This window comes from Theropithecus gelada, chromosome 7b (assembly GCF_003255815.1).
Source record: "Theropithecus gelada isolate Dixy chromosome 7b, Tgel_1.0, whole genome shotgun sequence".
Taxonomy (NCBI): domain Eukaryota; kingdom Metazoa; phylum Chordata; class Mammalia; order Primates; family Cercopithecidae; genus Theropithecus; species Theropithecus gelada.
The window spans coordinates 14,912,213-14,939,694 of record NC_037675.1 but is presented as its reverse complement, the minus strand read 5'-3'; the positions used below and the strand labels follow the sequence as shown (position 1 = coordinate 14,939,694).

Below are 27,482 nucleotides of genomic sequence, written 5' to 3'. Positions count from 1 at the left end.
CTTTTGCTTTTGCTAGAACTCAATGAAAGAATGAGGGGGTATGAGAAAGTAAAAGGCGGGAAGTGAACTAATTTGGATAAAGCAGAACACTTTGTAAATGAGATACATGGAGGATAGAGAGATACAGATGGAGGAGAGGGGCTCTAGGATTAAAAATAGGCATACTGGTTGGAAACTGATGAAATGGGTTTTCAGCGATCAGTCTATGGATTCAATAGGAACCTGGCAGAATGTAAGGATGTGATGAGGAGACCATGAGTGAGAGTGAATTCGTCAGAGAGAGTGAGAAGGGAGAAAATAGCAGCAAGGACCTGAGATCCCTTGCAAGGAGCAGACTATGGAGATGCTAATGAGGGAAAATTAACCTTGGGGTTGGGTCTGTGACATGGGCCTTCCACTGAATGTCTGATCCAGGGGCTGCCAGCAGCTTCCCTCTGCACCAGCGAAATGAGATAATCACTCTGAAACCTCCCAACCTTGGTGCAAGCAAGCTCTGAGACTGTTGTGGAGAGCAGCTAACTAACAGCTCCTTCCGAAGAGACAAACAAATAGCAACTAGGACCACAACCAGGCACCAGAGCAAACCTGTAGCTGTGGGTACATTTGTTCAACTCTAGAGCCCCTCTATGCTGGCACATTGAAGGAAGGGAGGAGCAGGTGTGGAAAACGAAAAAAATATCTTCATCTCTGTTTGTTCCAGTCTGCCACCAAAGGCCCTGGATAACCGGGCCTCAGTGAGGCAACACAAGGGATAAATGGATTTTATCTCCAGGAGCGTGGCCACTGGGCCAGGGGATTATTGCCTAGCCAGACAAAATGTAGTGGGGAGGGGAATAAAGAAAAGAGAAGTTGAGGAGGACAGACACAAAAACAAACAAACAAAAAAGAAATTCGAAGGGAAATTCTGAAAGTGGTTTCCTGTCACATACACTGAGACATTAAAACACACACACACACACACACACACACACACACACACACACGGATTTTATTAAACAAACAAGCCAACAACCAAACGCACATCAAAACCACATTTGCTCCTGCTGTCATAGGAAAAGAGGGTTTGGAATGATTGTAGGGTTCTGGTAGGAACCCTTCTGGCCTTCACTACTATCAGTACCTCCCCACCGCCCCCATCCCCACCCCTCGCCCCAGCATTTTCATAAATGCTCTGAAGTCCCCGCTGGAGAAGGGGCCGCACTAAGGGCTGCAAGCAAGGGGAGGACTCCCTGTTGGAGGCGAAGGGGTCGGGTTTCCAAGTAGAGACATCAGCAAACCACAATCTTAGTGACAGTGACAGCGCAAAATTATGTTTAATGTTGCAAGGGGAAAGGGGAAATATAAAATTAGCGCAAAGAAAATGTTTCCCAGACCTTCCTCACAATTAGGGCAGCAGCATATGGATGGGCACAACGGCGGGGTTGACAGCGAAGAGGGTGGGGCCTAGCAGGGCGACTGTGTTGGAGGGTGGCAAAGGCCGGGAGTCCTCACTCCCCAGGAGGAGAAGGAAAGCTTCTGGAGAGAGATTAATGACAGGCCGCCCAATCACTTCACTGGGTTCGGAACCTTTTTTTGCAGAAGAGGGGATGTTCTAGATTTCCCATCCTGGTGGAGATGACAGTTCAACGACCGGCCTACTCAGTCCCAAAGCCACAGGGCGTTTTAATTAGTGATGAGGCTGGTGAAGGGGCTGACGGAGCCTGGAAGGCGGAGAAGGAAATGCGGAGGGGGAGATTCGCAGCCCCAGACCCCTCCCCCTCCTCGCCGGAGCCTCGGGAGCTGTAGGGAGAAGATGCTGAAGCGAAGTAAGAATTACTTAATAAATTAGCTGCCCCTCTTTAGAACTTGCTGTCAGCCCCGCCTCGGCAGCCACACGCCGGCGGGCGAGACCCCACTGCCTTCTCACTACGTCCCTGGATCTCCATAGGCGCACCCCCACCCCCAACCAGGGCCTTGGACAGGCAGACAGCCGACAGCCCAAGGGATTGATTGGCCCAGAGAGGTGGGAACGGTGGCATTTTCAAGGAGGAAGCAGTTTCTCTTCAATGCGGGAGATTATTTCCTAAGCTGCTTATTTAAAGAGACAGAGATGACAGAGAGAAAGAGAGGTTGATTCCCTTCTTGTGGTTAAAAAAGAAATTTTAATTTTGCCTTTGTCTAGAAACCACTGTATTATTGTGATTATTAAATAACATAGTTTCCCTTCTTACTGCCAGGCGAGGGGAGGGGGAAGAAAGAGAGAGGATAAGGAACAATTTATTTTAAAAATAATACATATTATAAATAAATGCATTTTTAAAATCTAAACCAGGCAGATAAAGGCAGATGAGAAACTGCAATGAGAGAAAAGGGTTGGGGGGGGGGAACAGTTTGATTATTTAAAGGCTAATCTATGCAGAAGAATCAGAAAAAAGAAACTTGGGGAAATAAGGCAGCTGCCATTTCCTATGTGATAGCTACATGACTTGAAAAAAATAGGAAAAGAAGCTATTCTTAGGTATAGCCAGGGTTGTAGTTTTATACTTTGATTTTAGCAACAAGTATCAAAAGATCTAAAGTAATTGATTGCTGAGTTCCTTGGCCCTTTTCCAAAGAGCAATATAGATTTAATTGTATGTTGCTTAAAACTCCATTTCTCGAACAGTGTGAAGCATGTAATAAAAGTCATAAACCGTATCGGAGATTTTTTTTTCCTCCACAAGCATAAATACCCAACTGACACTTGGAAATCTTAGCTAATATTCCTAATGGGTTAAAACAAAACAACAACAACAAAAAAGGCATCTTCGAGGGGTAGCCACATAATAAATTCCAAACTGTTAATCCATTTTAACTCATTCAAAAGAACCTGCAGTTGCGGGTGGATGTTTTGCAGAGGCGGGGTTGGGGTGAAGAGACCCCACATCAGACACTTGATTTGCTCAAATTTGGTCCATCTAAACCACACTCCCCCAAAGGAAAGAAGTCTGGCCTACAAAAAGACACCAGAAATATCTCCACCAGAGAAAATGGATCTGAAAGTTGCAGCCGAACTGCCTGGCCAGAGATTTCTCTGGCCAAGAGACAGGGAAACCACTCCGCGGCTTTCGCTCTCCGCTGCCCCTAGCCTGGCATTCCCCAGGGAAAGAGACCGGCCTGGAGACGCCGCGGGAGCGCTCCAAAGCGATGCAGCAAAATCCACCCCTCTCCTCCTCCTAGGCAGCTCTCCCTTCCCCATCGTCCTCCGTTATCCCTGACCCCCAGTTGTTGTTGGGGTCCAAAACCACCCTCGGCTCCCCCTTGGCCAGCTGTATCTTGGAGAAGCGAAGAGTCCCAGCCACGCCTGCGATTTGGTCGGAGATCTGCAGCTGCAGCCAAGTTCGCGGCCGCCATCAAGCTGGCGGCTGCGCGCGTCGCGGGCCGTGCCCTGGCGTGGACAAGCGGGCCGGCTGCAGGCGGAGATCTGTAAAAATCCACGTGAGCCGCCCCCTCCTCCTGCTGCCCGCGGCCCCTGACACTGCAGCATTGAAGCCTGCCCGGAGGTCCCCGAGGTCTCCGAGTGTGACAGTACTCAGCATAGCGGGTAGATGGCACAATTTTCTAACATTTAGAGAGAGGAACCCACGCTGGGAGCAATAAGTCCATTTAAAAGCCCTTTATTTAAAAGGAACAAAGATAACTGACAAGCGAAGTACAGAGACATCTCAATGAAATTTCCAAAGAAGAAAGAGAAATCAGAGGCTAAAGCAAATGCGAACTGGGCTTGATGGAACAGGCCAGCACTTTCCTCCCCCTCGAAAGGAGAGCAGATAAAAGACAAAAAGAAAGAGGTGGTGGTCACTGGGTCTGTGCGGTAAGTATCACAGCCCAAACCAAATTCTGAAAGTCCACAGCCACTAAACTTTAAAATGGCCGGGTGGCCTCAGTGGGGGAAGGCAGGGGAGAAGCCAGATCAGTTTTGGGGAAAGAGATATGGAAGTTTTGCCCCTGCCTTGGAGGCTTTTCCCCAACCTTTGGTAACAGGCACCTCTGCTTTGGCTTGGGGTCTGGGGAGCCCCAGGAGGATGGGCATGCAAGGCACTCGCACTGGGCACACCTGAGCCCTTCCAAGGGGCGGGGCACCAGAGGCTTCTGTCCTACAGTCACCTTTCCTACAATGGGGCCCAGGGCTGGGCCGGGTCAGCCACGATCCCAGACCCTAAGATTTGGTCAAAAGCAGGGCACTTAAGCTCACATTCAGAGACGTGGGTACAATTGTGCCCCTTCCAAACTAAGAAGGCCACGACGGCACCCACTGATGTCTCCTGGCAACGCCAAGACAGCCCACACTTCATCTTGTGCTCTGGCACCGCCACCACCCTCTCCCTCCCCACCAAATCTACACGCCAGATCCGATCCCCTTGGCCAGGAGAGCCTCAGGCTGAGAGGAGGAAACAGAGGAGAGGGCGAGAGGCCAAGGGATCCGTGAGGCCACCTCTCTGGTCGTCCAGGTCGGCCTCTGTCCCCGAGCGACCCTGGCCAACCAGGACCAGCGGTGGGAAGAGGCGCCCAGCTATCGCCCGCAAGGGGTCAAATGATTGCATTTGGGTGGGTGCTCGCCGACATATTTGCTGAGTAAACCTCCCTCGCTGGGCTGAAGGCGAATCCCCGTTGATAAATCCATCATTACTGTTCGGATTCAGGGAGGCAGCCGCCCCACTAAATTCATCTTACATTTGTAGCGCTTTAATAGACATTTATTAAATGCTTTTAGAGAGAGGCATGGGGCGCGTGATTACATCCTAGTTATAGACAGAACATAAAGACCCACGTTAACACCCATTTGCAGGAAGGAAGGAAAAGGTGGGGAGGGGGTGGTAAGGCAGAGAGATGAAGTGAGGAGAGGCGAGGAGAGATGGGGCGGGCAGGGACACGGTGTCCAGGCGTTATTAACGAGGGCTGCCTGGCGGGAGCAAGGCTAGAGCCTTGGGAAGTTGCAGGCTGTGGAGAGAAGTACTAGCTCCCCTCGCAGTTCCTGGGGCTTCCCTTCCCTTGTCCCCCACCCACAGTCCCCGCGTGGTGGACTCGTATTCTCTCTGCCAGGGAACAAGGGACGCCGCATTGCCGACCCTTTCTGTCCCTCCAACCCCCACTGCTTCTTCACTTTATTCCAGGCCTCTCCAACTTCGACCCTTTGGAGTGGCCAAACCAGAAAGAGAAGAAAGGAAGTCCCCACATGCCCAGGACTCCAAGAACCCCTTTAAAGCAACCTCTTCACCCGACATCACCCCCAACCCAGGCAGCAACAGAGCTGGGCCAGGCCTCCTGCATCACAAAGCAGACGCCCAGGCCACCGGGCGGTGTAGATCTGCTTGCTCAGAGGGCTCCTTGGCCTGGCTGTCTTTGCGGAAGGGCCCCCTGCTCTACGCCAGGAGGAAGCCATGCCACTTTCGCGCCTTCGATCATCTCGTGCCTGGGAACTTGCCCTGGACTTGCCCCTCATCCTCAGTGAGCTAGTCCTGTAGGGATGCCTGGGCCTCGAAAGGGCCTAACGCCTTCCTGAGGGCCCCATTAGCTTCGCCTAAAAGCCCAGTCCCCGAGCTCTGCCGGCTCTGCGTGCGCTCTCACCGCGCCCTCGATCCCCCGGGACGCAGCCACCAACCCGGGCCGGGACAGCAGGACTCCGGGCCCTCCCTGGCTCTTGGTAAAGAACACTTCCGCTATCTCAAAGTTGCCATAAGAAAATAAATACAAGTGACATTGTACTGGGCCAAAGCTCATTAGTTCGTTGTCCAGGCCTAATAAAGGAACAGAAGCGCAAATTATAGAGTTCAGCTTCAACACACGCTCTGTCACCCGAGATCAGCGCACCGCGAGCCTGATTCCAATTGCTCCGAACTTGCTGCGCAGTTCGTCCCCCACCCCCTCCTCTCAAGCAGGAGGTTGGGTGGAAAAATATAGTTCCAAAGGGGGTAATGATCAAGCTTTTCCTCTCGGAAGCCTGCGCCACCTCATTTCCCATCAGTAATCCCAATAAAATTAACGTCGTGGCTGCAATTGAAAAGAGGAGGGCCCGCAACACTCCTGAAATAACACACTCTCCCCAGCAAAAGGTAAAAAGCAAAACGGCCCTTTGTTCAGCTAATTAACGAAGGCCCAACTCCGAAAGCAGATGTGTTTGCTTAGCTAATCACAAGCATGTTTCTTTCAAGGAACGTCATTTAGAGGGGGCCGCTCCGGGGGAGATGGGAGAGAGGGACACCACCCCTCAGGCCCATTCTGCCTCGGGTGTCTCACCCCAGTCTAAGATCCAGAGGCTGAATCCAGGCAGCCCGTCTTTCACACCTTTCTTCCCCTCAGCCCTACCCCAGAGGCCCCAGAGGCAGAGACTTCAGCGCTAGCCCCAAGGCCAAACCTGCAAGACACGAGGGGGAGAAAAATAAAAGTTTTAATGACACAGATGCCATATTAAATGAGGCAGTTTTACAATTCACTTTGAATAGGACGCTAACTTATTACAAGTGTGTTATCAGAAGGACGATAAGATTTATAACTCCAAGAGTCAGCTTTGCGCCTTAATGACAATGGATGTTAAGAGGAGGAAATCTGTTCTCTATTAGAGGAGATGAGAATCCCTTCCCGGGTTTGGGGGCATTTACAGAGGCCTCCAGGACCAAGCTCTTTGTGTCTCCATATGACAGATTCTCCCTTTCCCCTTGGACTATGAAATAGGGTCTCCTTGTTGGGTTAGCACCTTGCTCAGCTTTTTAACGTGTGCTTGGGATAGAAAAAACAGAAGGAAAACGAGATAGAATTGGGGATGGAGATAGAGGTGGGTGGGGAGCGGTTCTTAGCCCTCTGGTTCCTACAGTAGAACTATTTCCCGGTCTTTCTTTACCATACAAAAGATAGCTTTCCCCTAAACCAACACAGTAAGCAAACTTTAAAAAACTGGGGTCCTATTACAAACCAACGCCCAGCACTAACTGCTTTAAAATTACTGCATAATTAGATTTAGTTGAATTTCACCATTAATTAGGCAGCCGCACTGCAGGGAGCCTTTGAAATCTGAGAAAATGGGAAAAATCATCTGAAGCACGTTTTTTAAACCCAACTTCAATAAATCTTGACGAGGCCTGGAATTCAGAGAGTACCTCGCTCCCCTCCCAGGCGGCTGAGGGATAGGGTTGTCCTGGCCGGCGCTGGGGATGGAGCTGGACGTAGCGGGGCGATTTCCCCATCGGCCCGAGAACGGGGCCTGAGCCCGGATCCACTGTCTCTGCAGAGGCCCTCGGAAGACCCTCTCTAGGAGGCCAGGTCTGTCCCACGGCCGCCCTTGCCCACTCTCAAACCTATTAGAGAAAGAGGATCCTCCGCTGCAGTCGCTCTCCTGCCAGGGGCACAGTCCACGCGGGCTCACACATTTCTAGGGTCTGCGACCACCCGCCTGGAACCGGCCCTCAGCCCCTGCTAGATCCTCCCACCCCCAATCAACCCTCCTCCCGGAAAGCCACCTTTCCCACAACTTGGACGTGCAAGCAGCAAGTTCTGCCCAAGTCCAGCGGGGTTCGCATTCCGCCCTCCCCCCCCCGCCCGCCCCGCGCGCCCCAGCTCCGCTCCGGCCCGCGCAAACCCCGGCGCAGCCCCTGCATTAATGAGCGCGAGAACTGACCGAGGTCTGTAAAGACCGTCCTCTCCCCCTCCCCCTATATCATTCAAACATTTAAGATCATTTGCGGATACAGACTTTTTATTTTTCTAATTTGGTTCTTGGAAGGAGAGGAGACAGGAAATCAACTCTCCTGAATATGGGAGGGGGAGGGGAGAGGGTACAGCGTTACCAATATTTTCCTTACGAATTCTGTTGCTTTAATTAAAGAATCGAGGATCGGACTCACTTGCCAGCAAGAGTTTAAAAGAGGGTTTTCGTCCTGCAGACGGAATGGCCTTTAGCGCCCCCCGCCCTCCTTTTTTCCTTTTTGGTAACCAATGTGTTTTCTATTACCCGGCCCTGCCGTGCCTGGCAGCCCGGCGCTCACGGTGCAATGGGAGACGCCATGTTGGCTCAGCTCATAGGACCAAGTCAAAAGCGAGCTTCGAGGCAGAGTTTCACACGCTCGAGCTCCCCCTGACCGCCCCCCGCCCCCGCCCCGCCCCCCCCCCCCGCCTGTCGCCGCTTAATGCACATCCCAGGAGTGCAGCTCCGCGCGCTCGGCACCCCGGACTTTCCCGGGGCGCTGGCGGAATTCTGCCGCACGTAAGTGGGGGCGGGGGCTGGGGGGCAGGCACTTTCCCGCAGCAGCTGCCAACTCCAGGCCCCCGTCCCTACAGCCGGCTGGATGCTAATCCAGCCGTCTCCGCGGAACCAGCTTTGGACGTCGCCTGCTAACTTTGAGCCCCAGCTCCTCGCGGCCCAGGGAGAGCTAATGGTGAAAGGCCGAGGCAGGGCGACCGCGAGCCGAGCGAGCAGGCTGGAATCCCCCCCGGGCGCAATCTTCCCCCAGGTTTGTTTGAAAGTGGCGAGAAGCAGCGAGCGCCCCTCTCTCTCCTTGCACTATTGTTGCATTTCGCGTCTAACTGGGTTCTCTCACACCCCCGAGCGCCACGAGGAGGAGGGGGAGCGGGGTTGGGAAAAGAAATAAAGCGAGCTCAGATCAGATGAAAAAAAAAAAAAAAAAAAAAAAAAAACCCAGCAAGGAAAAAGAGACACTTAAAGGGAAAGAGTCGCCATGTTTAGCAGCTTTTTTAAAGATCTCGTCAATTTCACACAGAACGCGCTCGCTGGGTCCCAGCCCTCGTCTTTTGTCCAATTCAGTCGCAGCAAAGATCTTTTGTTCTAACTCAGCGTGAAAAGAAAAACTTTCTTTAAATGCAATAAACTTAAACCGAACTCAAGACTCTAAACAGATCCTCCTCCGGCCACTCTAAACATATACAAGGGGGTTTGTTTTAACCGGTTGAAAAATTTTGGGTCCTGTTTTTCTGCCTCGCAAATTCCAAGCTCATTGCTGAAACTTAAGAGTGTGAGAGAGATTTCCAACGTCTAGAACACATGCTTAAAGCATAATAAAACAGGGATTGTCTTTTGCTTTGAAAATCATAAATTATAATTTAATGCCAATAATAATTTACAACAAATGGCTGTTTACAATAAACTAACACAAAACAAACAAGGAAAAGGGCCTGTGTTTTACTTATTAGAGAAACTTTCACACACTCACATGGATAGCACTTGCAAGAGGAAGAAAATAAACAACAACCGACAAAACCTCGAACTAAAGGTCAGCAATACTGTGCCGTAAGAACAGACTTGTATTTATATATGTATATATCTACAGAAATAAATGAGAGTCAGATGGAAAACTCTGCACAAATCAGATTTTACTGGTCTGCATGTATTGACTGGATCTGAATATTAACGTTTAATACACTTTACAAAATGATCCCTTTTCTTTCACCTCTCTCACTAGTTTCCCCCTCCCCTTAAAATTAAACCACAACATGAAGTACTGGCGGTGGGGGGTGGGTTGGAAACCTTGAATAAGAACAAAATTGCAAGCTCCCAGCACTGAGCTTCCTCCAAACCAGGAAAAGAGAAAGAGGAAAAATGAAAAAAGACTCCAAAAGAAATAGTTACTACTTCTAAATCAGCACACCCTGTAAACTTTCCTTCCTTCCTTCTTTTTCTGTCCTGCTTTCTCTTCCTTAACTTGGCTTCTAAGGACAAAGGATCCCAAGAGCAGTATAGATTGTAGCTACACAGTCTGAAATGTCAAAATGTCGATGTGTTTTTATGTACATAACTCCAATGGAAAAGATTCCCTTGACCCTGTGGTCATGCTCTCACAGACTGAAGGTAAAGGGGGGAGGGGAGAGGGAACCCAACTGCAAGTTATCATATATACATTAAAAATAGACACTTCAGTCTTATAACCTATATCACTGAATTTGAAACTCTATCAACAACCACGCTAGAGTAGAACCACAGAATATTTTTAAAAATCGCACCTACTTAAGGAAAAACTCATTGCAAACAACTGTCCTCTAATTACAATGCTGTGATTAGCTTGCTTGAACGATCTTCTGAGTAACTGTCAGAAATGTACAAAAGAGTATTTTTTTTCTGATCATAAAATAGATACTGATCTCAAGATTTCTAATACTTTTTCACAATACCTTCCCTAAGCAGGCACTTAAGTGTGACAAATATAAGGGCCTTTTTTTTTTCCTGGAAAATCCATTTTTAATTAAAAGGAGGATTAGGTGAATGGGGGTGGTTTACTATATCAGTATGGCACTTCCTAAACCATAGATAAACCATTAACTTCAGCTCCCCCCCACCCACACACACACCCAAATTAAACAGGCAAATACACTAGTCCACCTTTGAACAAACTGACTGAGGGGAGTAAACAAATGCCCCCCCCCCACTGCCCCCCGCCCGGCCAGCTAAGCGAGAGCTCACAGGGGCTCTTCTAGATGTAAAGACAGTGAGTGGGGACAGCCAGATTTCAGATATCAAATAATATTTTAATTTCTGAATACTTTCAATTTTCCTTGGAATATAACACACAAAGACTCGACCAAACAGTTCAGTTATTATAACTTTTACAGTATACAGAAATGTTGCACTTAAAAAAAAAAAACCTTCAGTTTTTTTAAAACACAAACTGTAAACTCTAAGATACTGAATCAATCACGTTACCTATAAGTGCCAACAGTGTTATTTTTGTCATGCTGATTTCAATGGTATTTTTTAAAAAGGGAAAATATCAACAATTATAATACAAAGGGTTTGCAAATATACAAACAGATATAGGATTTTCATAACAATTCAAGAACTAAGCGGGACCCAATTCAAATTACAAAAGTTCACTTTTTATTCAAAACCTCAGCATGTGTCTTGGACACATTCCTTGGCTGCCAATAAATTCCACAGTTCATTCTCTTTCTTAAAATATTTTTTAAAAGCTAGGTTTGTCATGGTGTCTTTTGGGGAGGGGCAGGGTAGGGGAAGTTAAGTGTTATATGTGGTTCCTCCAGTTCTCTAATTAGAGTGCTCAACTTCACCTAAAATTTTTGGTCACCACTTGTAAGTGCGTTTCCATCATCTTTGAGTTGCCTTTTAAAATTTTATGTCTTCCTATGATATTTTCATGGACTCAGTTTTAATTCTTGCAGAACATATATTTTAATGATACACAGTTTTTAAGAAGCCAAGATTATATCAAAACTTATTATAGAACCACAGAATAAACTGGTTTGGAACCAGAAAAGTACAAAAAAGAACAGCTAGAGGTACATAGACACAGGACAATTAATAATTTGGAAAAAAAAAAAAAGACTTACTTTCTCCATTCTGCTAATTTTCTCCCAATCTCCTTAAATGCACTTTTAGCAATGTTTTTCAAAAATTTAGCAAAAAAAGAAAAAGACTAATTTCCTTTTTATACAAAAATGATAAGTAGCAAGTTGTTCTGACCGACACAGGAGTTTTTTTTTTTTTTTTTTTTAATGCATTCTGTAAAAGTTCATTTGACAGTCTTTTTTTTTTTTTTTTTGAAATTCACAGTCCATTACATTCTTCCCCTCTCTTCTTTTAGCAAACTTGTAACATCCTTTTATATCCTTTCTTAACAGAAGGAAATTAAGCAAACAAACCAGTCTTTTGCCTTTTCTTTCTCTGTTTCACTCCCCCTTCTTATTTTATTTATTTATTGAATTGCCATATACGGCCAGTTAAAACTGCTGCCGGACAGTAACATATCCCGGATGAGGGTTTCGATGGGGGTTTTACCTACCAAACGGACGAAAAACAATTGCTCTATGACTGAGGAGGAGACGGTGCGGAGGGAAGGGAGGCGAAGCAAAAGCTTTCCGAATCGCGTCGGCTGGTTGGGGTACTGGCTCCTAACGTATTCTTCCAAAGCACACTGAGACTTTTCCTGCAAGCTTTCCACATGGGCTACATCAGAGAGACCACAGGCATCTGGAAGAAAGTTTAAAAACAGAAGAAGAAGAAGAAGAAGAATTCAGTCATCAGATTAAGAGGTTTGAATTGGGTCACATGAGGTGTGTGCACAGAGCTCTGTCAAACTGCCCCAACCGGAGTTGGAGCAAATGTCTATGTACTGAAAACTTAAGGAGAAAGAGCAAGAGATGGTCCTGAAGAAGTGTTTGCTTTAAAATAAAACATAGCTCAGTGTGCTAGAGGCTTTCACTGCCTGAGTCCTTAGCCTGGGTCATTGAGAGGCCCAAGCAAAAGTGCATTGGGTCTATCTGGCCCAAGTCAGTAAACAGAAGAAACCAAAACTACCAGCACTCTTTCCCCTCCTCCTCTGTAAATAATAGTTTGGCTTATAATTATATAGGGGTTTGTGGGGGTTGGGAGTGGACAACCTGGCCCAGTCCCGAGTAATGGCGTCCACGATCCAGCCTCAGATTCTCCCCAAAGAGGGCGACTCATTTTTCTCCAGTCTTTGAAACTGATTTAAGTGGCCCTTTAAAACTGATCTTGTCAGTTTAGCCTATTGAAGGGCAGCCATGCAAACTGTGATCTCTCTGTTCATTTGAGCTGTTTCTTTTTCCCCCTTTTCTTCTCTCTCCCTTTTTCTCCCACCCCCCTTTATTTTTTAAAACCCAGGTCCCTCCAAGAAGCATCCCCCCTCCCTGTTATCTTCAGGAAAACACTCTTCTTTTTTGATATGTGAAAATACAATAAGTGCCTTTGAAATGAGAAGCTTCTTGGTAAAGGCGGTTCAGGTTGTGACCTGACCTTTCAGGGCTCCCCAGACAAGACTGGGGTTAACACATGCATATTGTGAATCATTAAAACAGATATTCGAAAATCAGCACCACCACCTCCACCCCAAGAACCAGAACACACATGCAACCTCCTCATATGTATATCTAGGACTCTGCATGTCTACAGAATGTAGAGGTGTCTGTGGACAGGAACTAAAAGATCTGTTTGCATAGGACTCCTTCCCTCTGCATCCTCGGAACTGTGTGTCTCCCTCTGAATCAGATAACAGGAACCTTTATCTCTTTGTGAGGCAATCTGCATTCTCCACACAGGCCTCCACATTTTGCAAATAGTCATAAATTAGACTGTTAATGACAGTAACAGGCATTTATTTTTTCCTTGAAAGACCAAGGGTAAGGCTAAGAGCTAGCAATGGTATCAAGAAATTAACAACTACCTCCATCATCCAAGAAGGTGGGCTGGGTGTTGTGTTGTGGGACAGGGATGAAGGTGGCTATGAGGTAGGGAAATATCTTGCCTGCATATCTGCAGCAGGCAAACGTTCTAGATATGAGGGGCTCTCGAGAAAAATAATCCCTATCCAAACCTCTGCAAACAGCTTCCCTGCCCAGACACTGGCCTTTAATTGATTACCTAAGGACTTCCAAAGGCAGAATTTGGGGTGGCTGTGCGGGGAGATTTTATGTGGAAAGCAGCAATGTACAAGACTTAGCAGTTTGAAGACTCAGAACCTGCAAGCCGTTCAGCTGATGACTTAGTTCCCCAGACTTCTTTCAAATAAAGAAGAGATTGTGGACCTCCTTTATGTTTGCCACATAAACTACACATATCTCCTCGTTTCCTGTTACAAGCTTAAAATATCGTAGTGGGTGACTAGGTTCCAAGCCCTGCTAATGTCCAAATGTTTGTTATTCTTAATCGGGAACCCCTTTCCCCTCTCAGCCATGACAAAGGGATCAGCTGACAACTTAGTACAAGAATGTGAAAAGGGGTTGGTGATTTCCATCCACCTGGGCTATGCTGAACTCAACCTGGAGGCAGCCAAAAAGCTCAGGTGTGGCCCAAAATGGAAAGCCAGACACTTTCAAAAATCATTTTGCCTCAAGAGTTAATTAATATCAGATCTATTACTCACACAGGTTAAACTACATGCAAACTAATTAGATTGCATAATGCAGTCAATGATGGTTTTATATCTCTAGCAACATCCATATCCAGCCCAAGTTGGCATACACTTTGGGTTGTTTGAAAATTGCCTTAAGTGTTTGCTTGGGCAGGGGAAGCAAGAGGCCAGAGTCTTCAACCTCCTGCAGACATTCTAAAGACTTATGACAGTCCCTTTCCTCCTCTTGCCCCCTTCCTGACAGATCTTTTCCCCTCTCCTGGCAGTCTGCATTATTTCAATAAGAATATGATTTTGAAAATTGCTGCCCTCAGGTTGGATTTGCCTGGAGCTCCAACTCCTACTGAGTTAGCAGGCAAACTTTTCCCCTGCAGGGGCAAACTTGCCCCTGTAGAGACACTGTCAGGGCTGCTCCAGTGCCCAGGGGCATCTCCTGGAGGCCCAGCCAGGGTGTTAGAGAAAACCCAGGTCTTGAAAAGATTCCCTGGGGCCCAGCAGGCCCAGGGGGCCTGGGCTCAGGAAAGGGAAGAGGAGAGGGCATCCCAATCTGGATACTGCAGGTAGGGGAACTAGGCAGCAGAGACTGCCCTATGGCCCATTTGGGGAATCTATCTGAAGCATCCTTCCTGCAGTCCAGCCTTCCTCTCCTCTCCCCAGGACAGGCCTGGTGGTGCCCAACAGCTATACAAAGTTCCCACTTCACGTTGCACTCAACAGTTTGGCCTTTCAAGGAGCAGTATGGGTTTGCCCTGGGGACTCCCAAGTTCTCTGGGCCCCAACTCTGGGCTGGGAGTCCGTGGGCACGAGAAGACAGGGCTCCTTCCTACCTGAGGTGAACAGGACTATGGCCTTGAGGCAGCTGTACTCGGCTGAGTCAACGTGCAGTGCCTTGAGCTTCTCCACTTGCTCTTGGAAGATCCGTATGTGGTCCATAAAGGCGACCACCCGGTCGGCGGACATGGGCGAAGCATGCAGGCCGGCGGCGGCCAGGAGCGGGGCGACATGGAGGGGCATGGAGCACTGCGCCGCATTCAACACAAACAGCTCGCTCCAGGTGAGGCGAAGCAGGGCCACCTGGTCCGTGATCTGCAGGTCGGGGAAGAAGGGGATGTTCCGGGCCCACTCGACGGCGCTGAAGAGCATCCTGGCGGCCAGTTCGCAAATGTTCTCGATACCCATGATGTTGTTGGGCTGCATGCATTGGCTGCCGAAGCGCGACGTGGGATAGGGCTCGGCGCGCAACAGCAAGGAAATATATCCGGACAGGTACGAGTGGCAGTTGAGGGGGTCCCCGTTGGTCAGCGCGAACTGCCCGTGGGTCGGCTGGGTCGGCGGCATCCTGCCCCTCTGCACCGCTGCGGGGAGGAAAGGAGACACTCCACAGTTAATGACCAGCCTCAGTCCCCAGGTTCCCCGGCGGGGTCTGCCCCAGTCCGACCCCCACCTGACCCAGGCCCTGAGCAGCGCAAGAACCAGGCAGGCCTGCCACAGACCTGGAGTCGCCAGGCTTTTGGCACCATTCCTTTGAAACCACCACCCAGGCGAGCTCTGAGGGTCAGAGGGGCACACTTGCCTCCGAGGCCCGCTCAGGGCTGGTCCACCGAGGACCCAGAATTGGCCACTTTGCCTCGGGGTCCCCGGCGCTGTGGGCGGGATGTAGCATTCTGAGGGCATCTTTCTTCTTTACTGCTAAACAGCTGATATTTCTTATTGATTGGAGGAGAGGGAGCGGGAGGGGCGAGTCTGGGGGGAGGGTGAGACGCTTTTGCAAAAGGCACGAGGGTTCACCCCAGACGGCCTGTGGCCACTCCGGAACGACTCTCCCACAAACCCCAAAGCCCCAGCCCCAGCCCGGCGGGGAACCCCCAGTGAGAGACAAGCAGAGAGCGGAGATCTGGCGTCTGTCTAATCAGTGTGCTCGGAGAAAGAGACCGAGGGAGAGGGCGGAGAGAGAGAGAGGCCGGCTTAAGGAGAGAGGAAGCCGGGAGAGGCAGGGAGCAGGCGGCCGGCACTAGCGGAGCCTGAGCAGGGCCTGTAAGGGCCGGGGAAAGCCGGCGAGGCTCGAGCTCAGGCTGTTATCTGACTCCGGACCTGGAGAGTCGCTCTCGCAGAAACACAAAGAAACCCCGGCGTTGGCTCGCCCCAACCCGGAGCCCGCGCCCCGCGCCGAGCGCGCCATTGGCAAAGCACGGCTTGCGGCGCTCGGCGAATTTTATATCACAAAGACCCAACTCGCGCAGAGCGAAAGCAGCCGCCCAGGGCCCCTCGCCCACCCTTTCCTACTTCCTATCGCGCTCTCTTCGTTTCAAAAGTGAAAGGAAAAAAGCAAGCAAAGGTTTTTTTTTTTTTTTTTTTTTTTTTAGCAGAATGTTAATCCACGGAGGGTCACATGAGCGCTGCCCGGGCGGCAGCGTTAATACGGCGAAGTGCATAAAATTGCCATTTGTAATTTGAACCTCCTGTACAAAAGTACAATCTCAGGTTGTGTGTTTTTTTTTTTTTTTTTTTTTGGGGGGGGGGGGGCTGGGGAAAGGGGTGAAGGGGAGGGACATGTTGAACATGCAGGAAAAACAAGGGGAGAGAGAGAAGTAAACTAGGCTTTAAAACAACAACAACAACAAACACCCCATCCCTTGCAGAAAGGCAGACTCCAGTGAACTCACAATCAATGCAAAGCAAATGAAAACAGCCCAAAGACAGAGTAAAGAAGGAAATCAGTCGGCCAAAGCATGCGGATTTGGGGTTTGGGTTCCAATGCAGAACTCGCTTCTAGTATAAAACCCCTTTCCGCTGCAATACGAAGAGAAGAGCTTGGGGCTTCTTGTCCTTACCCAGAGCAGGCTAGCCAAACCTACCCAGGACCCCGGGACCCAGGACGAGGGAAGGAGAAATGAGAGGCCGATACCTTCCCGTCTCATGCCCACTTTGAGGCACTTTTTGAGGCGGCAGTACTGGCACTGGTTGCGATGGTGCTGGTCGATGGGACAGTTCCGGTTGGCGCGGCACGTGTAGCTCAGGTTCCTCCGCACGCTGCGCTTGAAGAAGCTCTTGCAGCCCTCGCACGTGAACTGGCCGTAGTGCTTGCCGCTCGACTTGTCCCCGCACACCACGCACTCGATGTGTTGCTGCTGCTGCTGCTTGTCGCTACCCGGGCCGCCAGGGCCGCCCTGGCCACCGGCTGCCGTCTGGGCTGGCGTGCTGGCTGGGCCCCCTTGGCCGGGCGTCTGTGGCGTGTGCGGGGCGCCGGGCGGCGGGCCGGGCACGGGCGGCGCCTGCGAGGCCTGGCTGCCCTGTGAGCCGGGCACCTCGTCCTGGGGGTCGCGCCACGTGCTGACTACCATTGCCATATCTATGGGGGCCGCGTCCGGACTTCCTGCTCCCCTGGCTGCGGGCGGCGGCGGGGCGGCGGCGGCTCCCCGGGTCTCGGGCTCCGGCGCGCCGCCTTTTGTGTGTGCGAGGGTGCAAGAGGGCGCGGGAGGGAGCCCCGGGTGGCTCGGGGGCTGGTTGGTTGAGGTTGGTTAGTTTTTCCTTTTTTGTTTTTGCTTTTGCAAAGTTTTGTCGATTGCTTGTCTGGCCCGGTGTGTTTGTTTTGTTTGTTTCCCTCGGCTCAGCTTTGTTGGTTTCGGGGGGCTTTCCGCCGGGAGGGGAGGGGAAGGGGACAGGATAGCGAGTGGGAGCAGAACGTGGAGAAAGAGGGAGGGGAGGGAGAGGTGAAGTCGATTGTCTGGCTTCAAGACAGAAGTAGGAGGCAAAAAAAAAAAAAAAAAAATCTCTCCAAAGATCTCGCTCGCTCTCACTCTCTCCCTCCCTCTCTCGTTCACTCTCTCGCTCTTAGAGCTGGTGTGCAGCCGAGGAGTTGGCGGAGGAGGAGGAGGAAGAGGAGGAGGAGGAGGAAGAGGAGGTGGTGGTGAAGGAGGAGGTAGAGGAGGAGGAGAGGCGACTGTCCGGGGGCCAAGTCCAGGGCAGCCCACAGTCAGCCATTCAGGAAAGCCATCGAAATCAGGAGGGCTAGGAGATCGGAGGCGCCGGGTGCGGGCGCGCCCAGGGAGCCAGGCAGGCCGGGGCGGAGGCCGGCGGCCCGCGGAGTGGCCGGAGCGCTGCCCGGGTCCGGGGGAATCAGCATGAAAGTGGTCCGCGTCGGGCGCTGCGCAGCGTCGTCCTGGCGCTGGGCCGCCGCCGCCGCCGCCGCCGCCGCCTGCCCCGGGCGTCCGGCGCGCGCCTCGCTCTCTCCGGCCGCCGCTGCCCGCAGTCGCTGGGTGGAGGCCGCTCGCCGTTCCCTGCGGGCCGCCCGGGCCGCCGCTGCCGCCGGAGCCGCCGCCGAAGCCGCCGGGTCGGGCCCGGAGCCGCCGCGTCTAGCGCCGCCGCCGCCGCTGAAGTCGCTGCTGCCGCTGCTGCCGCCGCCGGAGCCGCTGCTGCTGCTGCTGCCGCCGCCGCCTCACACACATAGGGAAAGAGTCAACTCGCCGGCGGCGGGGGAGAAATGATAAAAGAGAGAGAGGAGGGCAGATCACCACCTAGAAGCACATCCTTCGTGCGCAGAGGGGGGAGAAAAAGACGGAGAGAAAGAATGAAAGAGGGGAAAAAAGGCAGCACGGCACCCGGAGAAAGGAGGCAACTCGGAGAGAGGAGGAGGAGGAGAAGAAAACACACGCGCGCACGCACACACACACCGCGGAGAGAAAAGAACAGAGAATCAAAGTGATCAAATATGCTAAAAAGGGGGGCGCGGGAGGGAATGCGATTTATAGGCGCCGGGGCTGGCAGAAGTGGCTTCTCCGCGATCAGCTCACTGAGCTCTCTATATAGTGAACTTTGACACGACTGCTGCAACTTAGCGCACGTTGCCATGGCGACGGCGCGCCTTATAAGGCAGCAGCCGGGGTTGGCCTGGCCAGGCGCGCGCGCGCCGCCCCCTCGCCGTCATTGGCCGGACTGCGGCGGCCCCGCCATGGCGGCCGCGGGCGCAGCCCGGTCCTAGCGCGAGCGGCGTCGCCGGCGCGGCGCGGGGCGACCGCGGGACCGGGGGTTGGGGGGGCGGGGGCGGGGGCGGGGGCGGGGGCGGGGTGGCCGCGCCGCCGCTGCCGCCGAGCGGGGGATGGGCCGGTGCTGGCCCTGCGAGCGCTGCTTCTGCTCTCCCCACATCCCGCACCCGAGGTTTCCGCCCCGGCGGGGAGACTAGCGCAGCGCGCACACACAACGTCTCTTAAAGGCTCCGCGAGAGGCTTTGGATGGAATCGGGGACTTTGCCTCTCGCAACTTGGCGATGTCATGAAATCCGCCGCTCGCGCACCACCCGGGATTCCTGGCGCATCTTAGTGCCCACAATGCCAAAGAAAAGTTCCCTGGTTTCTTTGCAGAGTGGTAGGGAGTGAGGGTGGGAAGGTGCCACGAACTGAGCTTGTAGGCATTTTCCAAACGAAAGATTTGGCCAAATCCGGGTGATGGCAAACCCTTCTCTTAATTGACTCTGATCACTTGTTCGGTTTGGTGGCTCATGTGTATATATATACATATATGTGTGTGTATATATATGTGTGTGTGTATATATACATGTATACACACACACACATATATATATATTCTTTTCAGAGGATAAAAGCCGTTCTGTTTCTGCATATTCCTTGTAGGGTTAACATTTCACAGGTATGTGGCCTGACATTTTAATTGCCCAAATAAAGCATCTCGGATGCTGAGAAGCAGAAGTAGACTTCACCTCATTGTCATGACGCAATTAAAATCAATTTTCCTCAACTTTACCCTCTCTCGCTGGTTTTTGCTAACTGTCCAGCCAACATCCTGCCACACACCCAGTCATGGTGAGAGGGGAGAGACCTCTGCCCACTGATGGACAGGAGGAGGCAGCCGCCCAGCCTCCCCTGTGCACACCCTCTGTACACACATGTAAGCGCACATGTATCAGATGCACATTTGTCAATGTACACAGACAAAGACTTCACCGACTATGCTTCTAGGTCATAGAACAGTTGAGTACGGACTTCATTGTTCCTCAAGTTCCTTTTAAGCATTCATATAGTCATTAAAACGCACCCAGAGATTCTACCCCAAATGGGAAATAATACTAATACAGGTCACAAGAACCAAACACAAGTCGTATTCTACCTCAAGAAGTCACTGCAAAAAGAACAACTTCATAGCCCATTGCCATCCTGCTCCATGTGCTAAAATAATTGAGACAGTTGTGTCTTTGAATTCCAGGGTGTCTGATTTTAAACATCAAACATGTAGAATTGCTCTCAGAACACACTATATTCCAACACAGTAAACTTGTTGTTTGATTATGACCAGTTAGTGAATTACCATTATTCCACATTTATACAAGAAAATTGTGTCTCCTTTGTACACACTTTGCACCAAGAGAAAACCTTATGCCGGTAAACCAACCAGCTTTGTGAACAATTAAAATATTTTACACAAAAGACGCTAAGCTCCAGGAAAAAAATGAACACATATGAAGAGTAAATTGACAACCACAGAAAACATCCTTGGTAGCTGGAAAAAAAATTGACAGGATAAAGATATTTTAAAAATAAACCATACATATAATTGACATGTATAGATTACATTTTACATTCAATTTTCTTTACACACATAGGCAGAATATGAGGTAAGGACTAAAGATCTGGGCAGATAAGGACGGTTTTTAGGAAAGGAAAAGTCTTTTAAGCTTCATTCCTGAAACCTCCTCAACCCTCACTCTTTCTCCGATGAAATCACGTATTTCACTAAAGCTGCAGGTTCTCGGTTTATTTGAAAGTTATTAAATAAATTTTTAAAAAGCCCAACAAACCTACAGTGGACACTGAACTATCATAAACCTGGTGTGTAATAAGATTGCCACAGAGTGAAGCCAAGTTGAGAATTTCAAGTTGATTAGAGACACAATATAACTTTCTCCTAAAGAGGATAAGAAGGATGGAAAAGAAATCATTACAGAGGAGAAGGTTTTTGGTGGTTGTTGTTGTTTTCCCTTTCAACCTCTTTGATTCAGGAATTGCTAATGTTACAAATGTCAGTAGATTAGGGACAAGCTCAGCTGAGATGTGATGAGACTGGGGTTGAGATAGGAAATATAATGGGCATTCCCATCTCAATAGAAGATGAAAATATTTGATTATAGGGAAATCTTAATCTCACCTCCTGAATGAGGAGACTTCCATAGCAGATTACCTTTTACAAACATGGGAAGGGACAATATCCAGGAGGAAGAACTTCCCCAGTCCACTCAGAGATTTTTGGAATTTGAAGTACGCTCTGATGGCCTTAGATTGAAATGGAAGAATTTCCCAACCATATCTTAAAAAATTGGAGCCTGCTAGGCAAATGATCACAGGGCTGCCATAAAGTCAGGGTATTTCACTCTGCATTTTAAGACTCATTCAGTTATGAAATGCTGTTACAAGGGGTAAAAACATCACCATATGAATTATACTTAATTTTAATGCATAGAAGAAGAGACAAGACTGCAGACTGAGAAGAAAAAAGGCAAAAATATTTCAAATGTCTTCGCCAGAGATGCTCACTTGCTGTGCGTCTAAGGTTGAAAAGCTCTGAGAAGACAAAATCAATATATTATTGTTGTTTTTTAAAAATCCAACTCAGTCTTTTTTTGCAGATGTAAATTTATTTTAATGAGAAGAATGGCAAGCTTTAATTTGCCTAGAGAAAGGTGGGACAACATTTGCCCTAATCTAAAAAAGAAAAGAAAGAAACTCAATACCCAGCAATATAATTTTCTTGCAGAAAGCGGCCTGATGGGCTGTATTTCTTTACAGATTAAATCACAATATGAATACAGAGCCCAGCAAATGCCGAGTTTAACTCTGAACTCAGTAGAAACCAGTTCCGTCCTCCAGGATTCATTGAATTCCTCCTTTCCCTCAATCTAGTCCGTGTGTGTTTTTCTCTTCCACCACACTGGAGCTCCATGAATAGGGAAAGGGGCTTCCATTGTGTCCCTCTGAACTTCCAAGTCAATGCAATTTTTAACCACTGGCTTGTGGTACTTTGAAAATCACCAGGGGCTGTCAGAGTTGGGTCCTCTGAAAAATTTACAGTGCTAAATCAGAGCATATGCTGGGAGGGAAAAAAATTGCTTAAGAATGGAGCAAGTACAGTATCTGTCTGCCCCCTAGTGTAAGAGTCCTGGCTGCCTAAAATTCAACTTTAAAAGAAAAGGAGCTCTTAAAGGGAAACGACTTTGGACTCACGTAGGCATAGGAGAATGAAACTTCTGTACATTTTAATCTGAATAATTCTTCAGGATTTAAAATTAATTGGCTCTGGCTTGGTTGGACCGTACTCGGATCTCGCCACCTCTGCGTTTCCCGAGCCACTGGCGAAGAGGTGATTTTTTTTTTTTTTTTTTTTTTTGAACTGGGTTTATGTGCGTCCCCCTCACCCCCTCCTCTCTTTTTCTTTCTCTCTGTCTCTGTCGTCTCTCTCGCTGGCTTTTTTTAAAATGAGGAACCGCTCCTTGAATGTTCTGGACAGAGCACAGAATTGCTTCTTAAGTCAGCCCGGCGCGGTTGCAATAGACAGCAAAAAGGTAAACGTTTGCCTGAAACCCGCACGCCAGCTCCACCACCCCGCCCGATGGTGAGTACCCTTCTCGTCGCGATTCTCCTCCTAGCTTAACCGAGCGCTCGCCTACCCGAACCGTGGCCGAGGGCGCCGGGCTAGGCTTTTCTCCCTCCCTGCCTGCCTGACTGTCAGTTGCACAAGGTTGCAAAATGAAGCGCAGAGGCAAAGCGAACAGTAAATTCTTATACTTAGTGCGAGCCTGGCAGCTCCTTTGCTAGAAAACCGAGTCATCTGCTGCTTGGAAAACCACGCTTATAGGACTGGTTTTTAGTTTGTTCTATGGAAGGAAATGAGTTTGAGGAGACAGGACGAGGAGATAGGAGGCTCCGCAGTCTTAACGCTTCGGTTTAATCATATTTTGGCAGCTTTGCAATTGTATTTCCCCCCTCTCCCCCCACCATCTCTCCTACCACACACATGTAATAAAATATGGCAATGCATTGAATTGACTCTGTTCCCCCCTTCCCCGAACCCCTTAAACCACAGTCCTCGGCATTTCATACACGTTAGCAAACCGATATTTTGAAAAACCCCAAGTCATCCCCAACCCCACACAGCACAAGGAGAAAAGTGAGAAAGGAAAGAGAGAGAAAAAAATACTGTAAGTAAACATACCAAAACCATATTTGCCTTGTTCAAGATCCCAAACCGCTTGCATCTTCCTCCTAAACTGGAATAACTCTCCTTTAGTTTGGCGGGTGAAATAAATGCTTTGTTGGCCCCCTGAAAAGATGTGTCTTTGATAATTAAAGAGAATCTCCTCCTCGGTGTTTATCTAAGCGATTGTGCAAACTGATAAAAAGTAGGCACTAGCCTGCAGGGAAAAAGAGGAAAGGTGAAGGGAGAGATCTTCCACCTCAAGGAAGTGCTTCCCCATGTATTAGGCTCTCTCAGCCTTGGAAAACCCTGCACACTAACTTTAGAGAGACAAGGTTTCAGGGAGCTTTGTACATAGCTGCTGAGGAATGCAAGCCTCGCCTTTAAGAAAAAAAACCCCAAACCGTAGGTAGGAGATGTCTGGAGTGATCCTTGTCTCTCATCTCATTCCTTAGAAGGAAGAGTGCGTTGTTACACCTTGTTTGGGGCTGGAAAGACGAGACTTTAAAAACACCCGTCCAATTGAAAAAAATCTCCCAACTTAATGAGTTTAGTCGGAGGCTGGAGCAAACGGCTCAGCCTCAGCAGAAAATCGCCAACAACTATAGGCGATATTGCAAAGCAAGACGACCCAAGGCACAGCCAAATTCCACTGTTTGGGGTCGAGAGGGATGGAGGCTAATCCTAAAGCAAGTTGGGAAAAAACATAGGTGGAAGAGGAGGGGGAAAAAGCATCAGCCTCGCAGACTGGCAGACAGGCTTCCCTCATCCTGGATCAAAGATAGAACTTGAGACAGGAGGGCAACATTTTTCCTAGGAATCCGTTGGAATCCTCATTTTCTACTTTTAACTCAAGTCTCCCCAAGTGATTTTTTCCCCCTCTCCCCAGTGGATTTCTGCCTCCCCCCTTTCCGGTCCTCATTCTAGAACTTTCCTGAGAAGGAAATCTATTTATTTTGGGGGGAGGGGTTCCCCATTCCATGCCTTCAGATAATGAATGCTTGATTCACCCCCTCCCTTTCTCTACTCCCCAAAACGAATAAAGGAAGCAGGAATACGGTAACTAGTGAAAATTGAATATAAACTATGCTGCCTCTCACAGTTTAATACAGTTTTAACTAATGGATTTCTGTTTTGTTTTGTTTTAAGAGAAGAATAATGGGGAAACACGGATCTTTTATTTTAGGAAACTGTTATGGTAAGATGTATGTCAGACTTGACAAATGGAACTAACGCTCTTCGGCTGCTTCTTGTCCTTGTCTTAAACAGGAATTAAGTTAAACACAGTGCTGAATGTTAATTACATGTTTACTGGCTAATGAAAATTACAAATGGTTTTGCCACCTCAAACAATGATGAAAACTCTGAAGACACTGTAATTATATACTTTGAGCAAAATAACTCAGAATATTGATCATAAGAAGTGTAAATCTTTTTTAACTATTCATTAATACCATAAATATGGGCTACAGAAGTTTTTCCTTGCGGTTTGTCTCATCAGTTATACTGAGTGGATGGATGGTGAGGCTCCTCTGGGGAGGAGGTGAACTCATTCTCTTAGTAGAAGGAGGCCACTTGTGTAACTGGGGGGTGCCCCCTCCCTTTCGCCCCCGCCCCCTTCATCCCCAGCAGAAGGTCAAGGAATAGTTGAACAGGAAGGCCGAGCTCAGGGCAGGTGAAGGTGATCACAGCCTGGCCTTTTCCCTCCCCTCCCTGCCCATCTCACTCCTCTCCCTTCTCCCTTTCCTGCCAGTTCTGATCGATGACTGCCTTCCCCACCTCGGGCACCAGTGGGATAACCTGGCATTCGGGGGTTCCTAATGGAGGACCAGTTGGACCAAGAAGGTCACCCCACCCACAACTCAGCCATGGAGCCCTGACAACTTAAATTCCCTCCTTCAGAGATGGCTCAGGCAGTTCTTTGCAAAAGAAGGAAAAAAAAAAAGTTAGGGATGGTGGTTGCTATTGGGTAAGGTGGCTCAGGCGGCTGAACCAGAACTGGTTTCCCTGGGTTGGGAAGCAGAAAACATTTTTTGTTGTGGTTTTCTTTTAACTTTGGCCAGAGTTGTAGTGCTGGCAGCCACTCCGATCTCGGAGGTCAAAGGTGAGGGCTACATTAACCCTAAAAGGCTGTCCTGGCCTGGCCACAAGGCCAAACAGGCAGGGGAGAGGGGGTTTGTCAGCCTTGCAACTTGGCACTTTGGAGGGGACATCTGTGGAACCCACACTTGGGGGGCACAGCATCAAGTGTGGGTTTTCAGTGAAATATTGAGGATTTTTTTAAAAAGTGCCCTAGGCTTGTGGGACTAGAGTCCTCTTTTTCCCTGAGAATTCCCAAGGCGCTGGTCTTTGTCTTAGAAGGAATGGAGTTTCTGAATGGTGTGAAAGGGACAGAGAGGGTCGCTTCAAATCGATTTTACTTGTCCTTTCTGTCTTTTCGGATCAACGCCCTTCAATGGGCACAGAGGTGCTCTTTCAACCAAAAACTTGTGCTACATTTTCTGCCTGTATTGGTGCTAAATACAATAAGCACTGGGCAGGGTTTTTTTTGTTGTTGTTGTTGTTTTTTTTTCCTTTGCTCTCCAAAGCAAGAAAGCACCCTAATTAAATTGTTTTATATGGACAGTCAAGACGGACCAATTAAGTATGCATTAGTATAAAGATATAGTCTGCAGATAAGGTTGTTTAGAAAATCATGTGTAGGACAAAGGAGAGGGCGCTAGCATTTTGGAGAGGTGCCTAGACTCAGCAAGGTCATGCCTCTTCCTCCTTGGGCCCCAGGAGAATTGCAAAGGCCCGGGCCCCAGGTGAGAAGGGAACAAGCTCGCTAACAGGTGGGCGACATTGCGGGAGACTTTCAGGCCCGAAGCCCCGGCCCAAGAGTAGTGGAGTCCGAGGATCGGGATTCCTCACATCTTACTCGGGCAACGTAGCAGACCTAGGTAGCGGGTCCCATAGGACGCGGCGGGACCCTGCAGTGCCCTACTCCAGGTCGAGCCTACTGCACGATGTCCCAGGTCCAAGGTGTGGCCCTGCACTAATGAAATCGTCTGCGCCTGGGGAAGGCCAGGAGGGCCAAGGGACACCGACAGTGTCACGGCCGCAGCCCTCTCACAGCCAATATCAGGGCAGGAGGCCTCCACCTAACACCTCCAAGCTAGGAGTTTTTTCTCGTCTAAGGAAAGGGGAGTTTTTCTGGGAGGAAAGTAACGTTCCCACCCGACGCCATCCGGCCGGATGGACGTCGAGGATCAGTTTCTAGAGTAGGGGAAAGGCCGAGGGGTCGGAGAAAGGGTAGCAGGGAGAGCGGCTTGTCGTCCAGCTGATGCAGCTCTGGGCTTCTCCACCCCCTCTCCTCCCTCAGAGGTGTGGGCGGGCGGAGAGCATCTCTCCTCTAAGGAGGCGACCCCCATAGCAGGGGCCGGGGCCTCCCCGCGTCGCGGCTCAGGGCTGTGATAGGTGGTCCCAGGGCCGGGGGGCGCGAGCGCCGCGCGTTGCCGCTGGCAGGGCTCGCAGGGCGCACAGGGCACCCCTTAGTAGGGCGGGAGGGAGGAGTGGGGGCGAGAATTAGAGCCTGGGGAAGTGGCTGAATGTCAAAAGTAAAAGGTTGAAAAGCCAATTTTCCAGGCGCGCTTTCGCCCCCCTCAGCTGGTTGCAGGGGCCGTAAATCAGCGGCCGGTGGCGAGGGCGGGAGGAGCCCCCTCGGCGAGCTCGGCGCGGCCCCGCCCGGACCGTGCGCACCTCCCGGTGGGCCCCGAATCGATCCGAAGCCTAGCTGAGGATGTCACCGCACTAAATATTTACTGATCACACACAAATAGCCGGGGCTCGAACGATTTTCCTCTGTGAGGAGAGCGCGGAGAGAAGGGTAAATCATTTTATTAGTGTGGATAAAGCCCAGAGCACACTCCGGGCTGGAGTGTTTTAAGATGTGTCTTCAACAGGATGAAAAGAGTTAGGGAAATCGATACCGAGTGATTAGAAGCCCCCGGGGTGACGAAGGGGGACTGGGCTTTCAGGGATTTGGTGAGGCTGAGGGAGGGGGAGCAGGCCTCAAGGGGAGCGGCCCGACCACCGCCAGGGAGCTCCCCGGCTCAGGCCTCAGTCCCTCCCTACTCGACGGGAGACGCGAGGGCGCAGCGAGCTGCAGGGAGTCCGCTGCGGCCAGGCTTCGTGGTGCCGGCGCCGGGTGAAGGTTGCGCGGGCCGCCGCGGGGCCGAGCGTTTGGGAGCCACTGGCTTCTCGCCGCGAGTGGCAGTGGCCAGGGGGCGGCGGGAGTGGATTGCAGGCGTGGTGTGGGAACCCCGGGAAGTCCCCCACACGCAGTCTCTCCAGACAGCCTCGGGGATTAAAGGTGTGGCCTAAACGGGTTGCATTTCTCCTTCTGGCATTTCGGGTACTCCTCCCAGCCGCGACCCGATGCACCCTCGAACTTTC

At 50.0% G+C, this 27,482-nt stretch overlaps 1 protein-coding gene and 1 long non-coding RNA gene across 7 annotated transcripts in view; one reads left to right on the top strand and one right to left on the bottom strand.

Annotated features, from left to right (window-relative positions):
* Positions 1-9,045: 9,045 nt before the first annotated feature.
* NR2F2 (nuclear receptor subfamily 2 group F member 2) lies at positions 9,046-23,861 on the bottom strand. 6 transcript variants are annotated; one of them, XM_025391768.1, is made up of 4 exons: positions 17,153-17,937; positions 16,753-17,032; positions 14,675-15,202; positions 10,468-11,947 (listed from the first exon to the last, which is right to left on the bottom strand). In XM_025391768.1, the coding sequence occupies exons 1-4, from the start codon at positions 17,192-17,194 to the stop codon at positions 11,673-11,675; spliced, it is 1,125 nt and encodes a 374-aa protein (XP_025247553.1). In that variant the 5' UTR covers positions 17,195-17,937; the 3' UTR covers positions 10,468-11,672. The 6 variants fall into 6 exon arrangements, with proteins under 6 accessions (XP_025247554.1, XP_025247556.1, XP_025247555.1 ...); XM_025391769.1 differs by lacking the exons at positions 16,753-17,032; positions 17,153-17,937 and adding an exon at positions 23,064-23,861 and having other exon boundaries at positions 9,046-11,947; XM_025391771.1 differs by lacking the exon at positions 17,153-17,937 and having other exon boundaries at positions 9,046-11,947; positions 16,679-16,763.
* The window catches only part of LOC112628661, a 61,311-nt gene continuing 55,877 nt past the window's right edge, over positions 22,049-27,482 (top strand). Inside the window, exon 1 of the long non-coding RNA XR_003120458.1 lies at positions 22,049-22,211. This is a non-coding gene — a long non-coding RNA (uncharacterized LOC112628661). The remainder of the gene's footprint in view (positions 22,212-27,482) is intronic.

Bases quoted from the DNA above. Each gene is read 5' to 3' on its own strand.
- NR2F2 (XM_025391766.1), bottom strand. From the start codon at position 17,194: ATGGCAATGGTAGTCAGCACGTGGCGCGACCCCCAGGACGAGGTGCCC. The intron at 15,224-16,752 runs GTATCGGCCTCT...TTAACTGTGGAG, and splicing joins AGTGGGCATGAGACGGGAAG to TGTCTCCTTTCCTCCCCGCA. The intron at 11,948-14,674 runs GTAGGAAGGAGC...ACTTTCTTCCAG, and splicing joins CATAGTCCTGTTCACCTCAG to ATGCCTGTGGTCTCTCTGAT.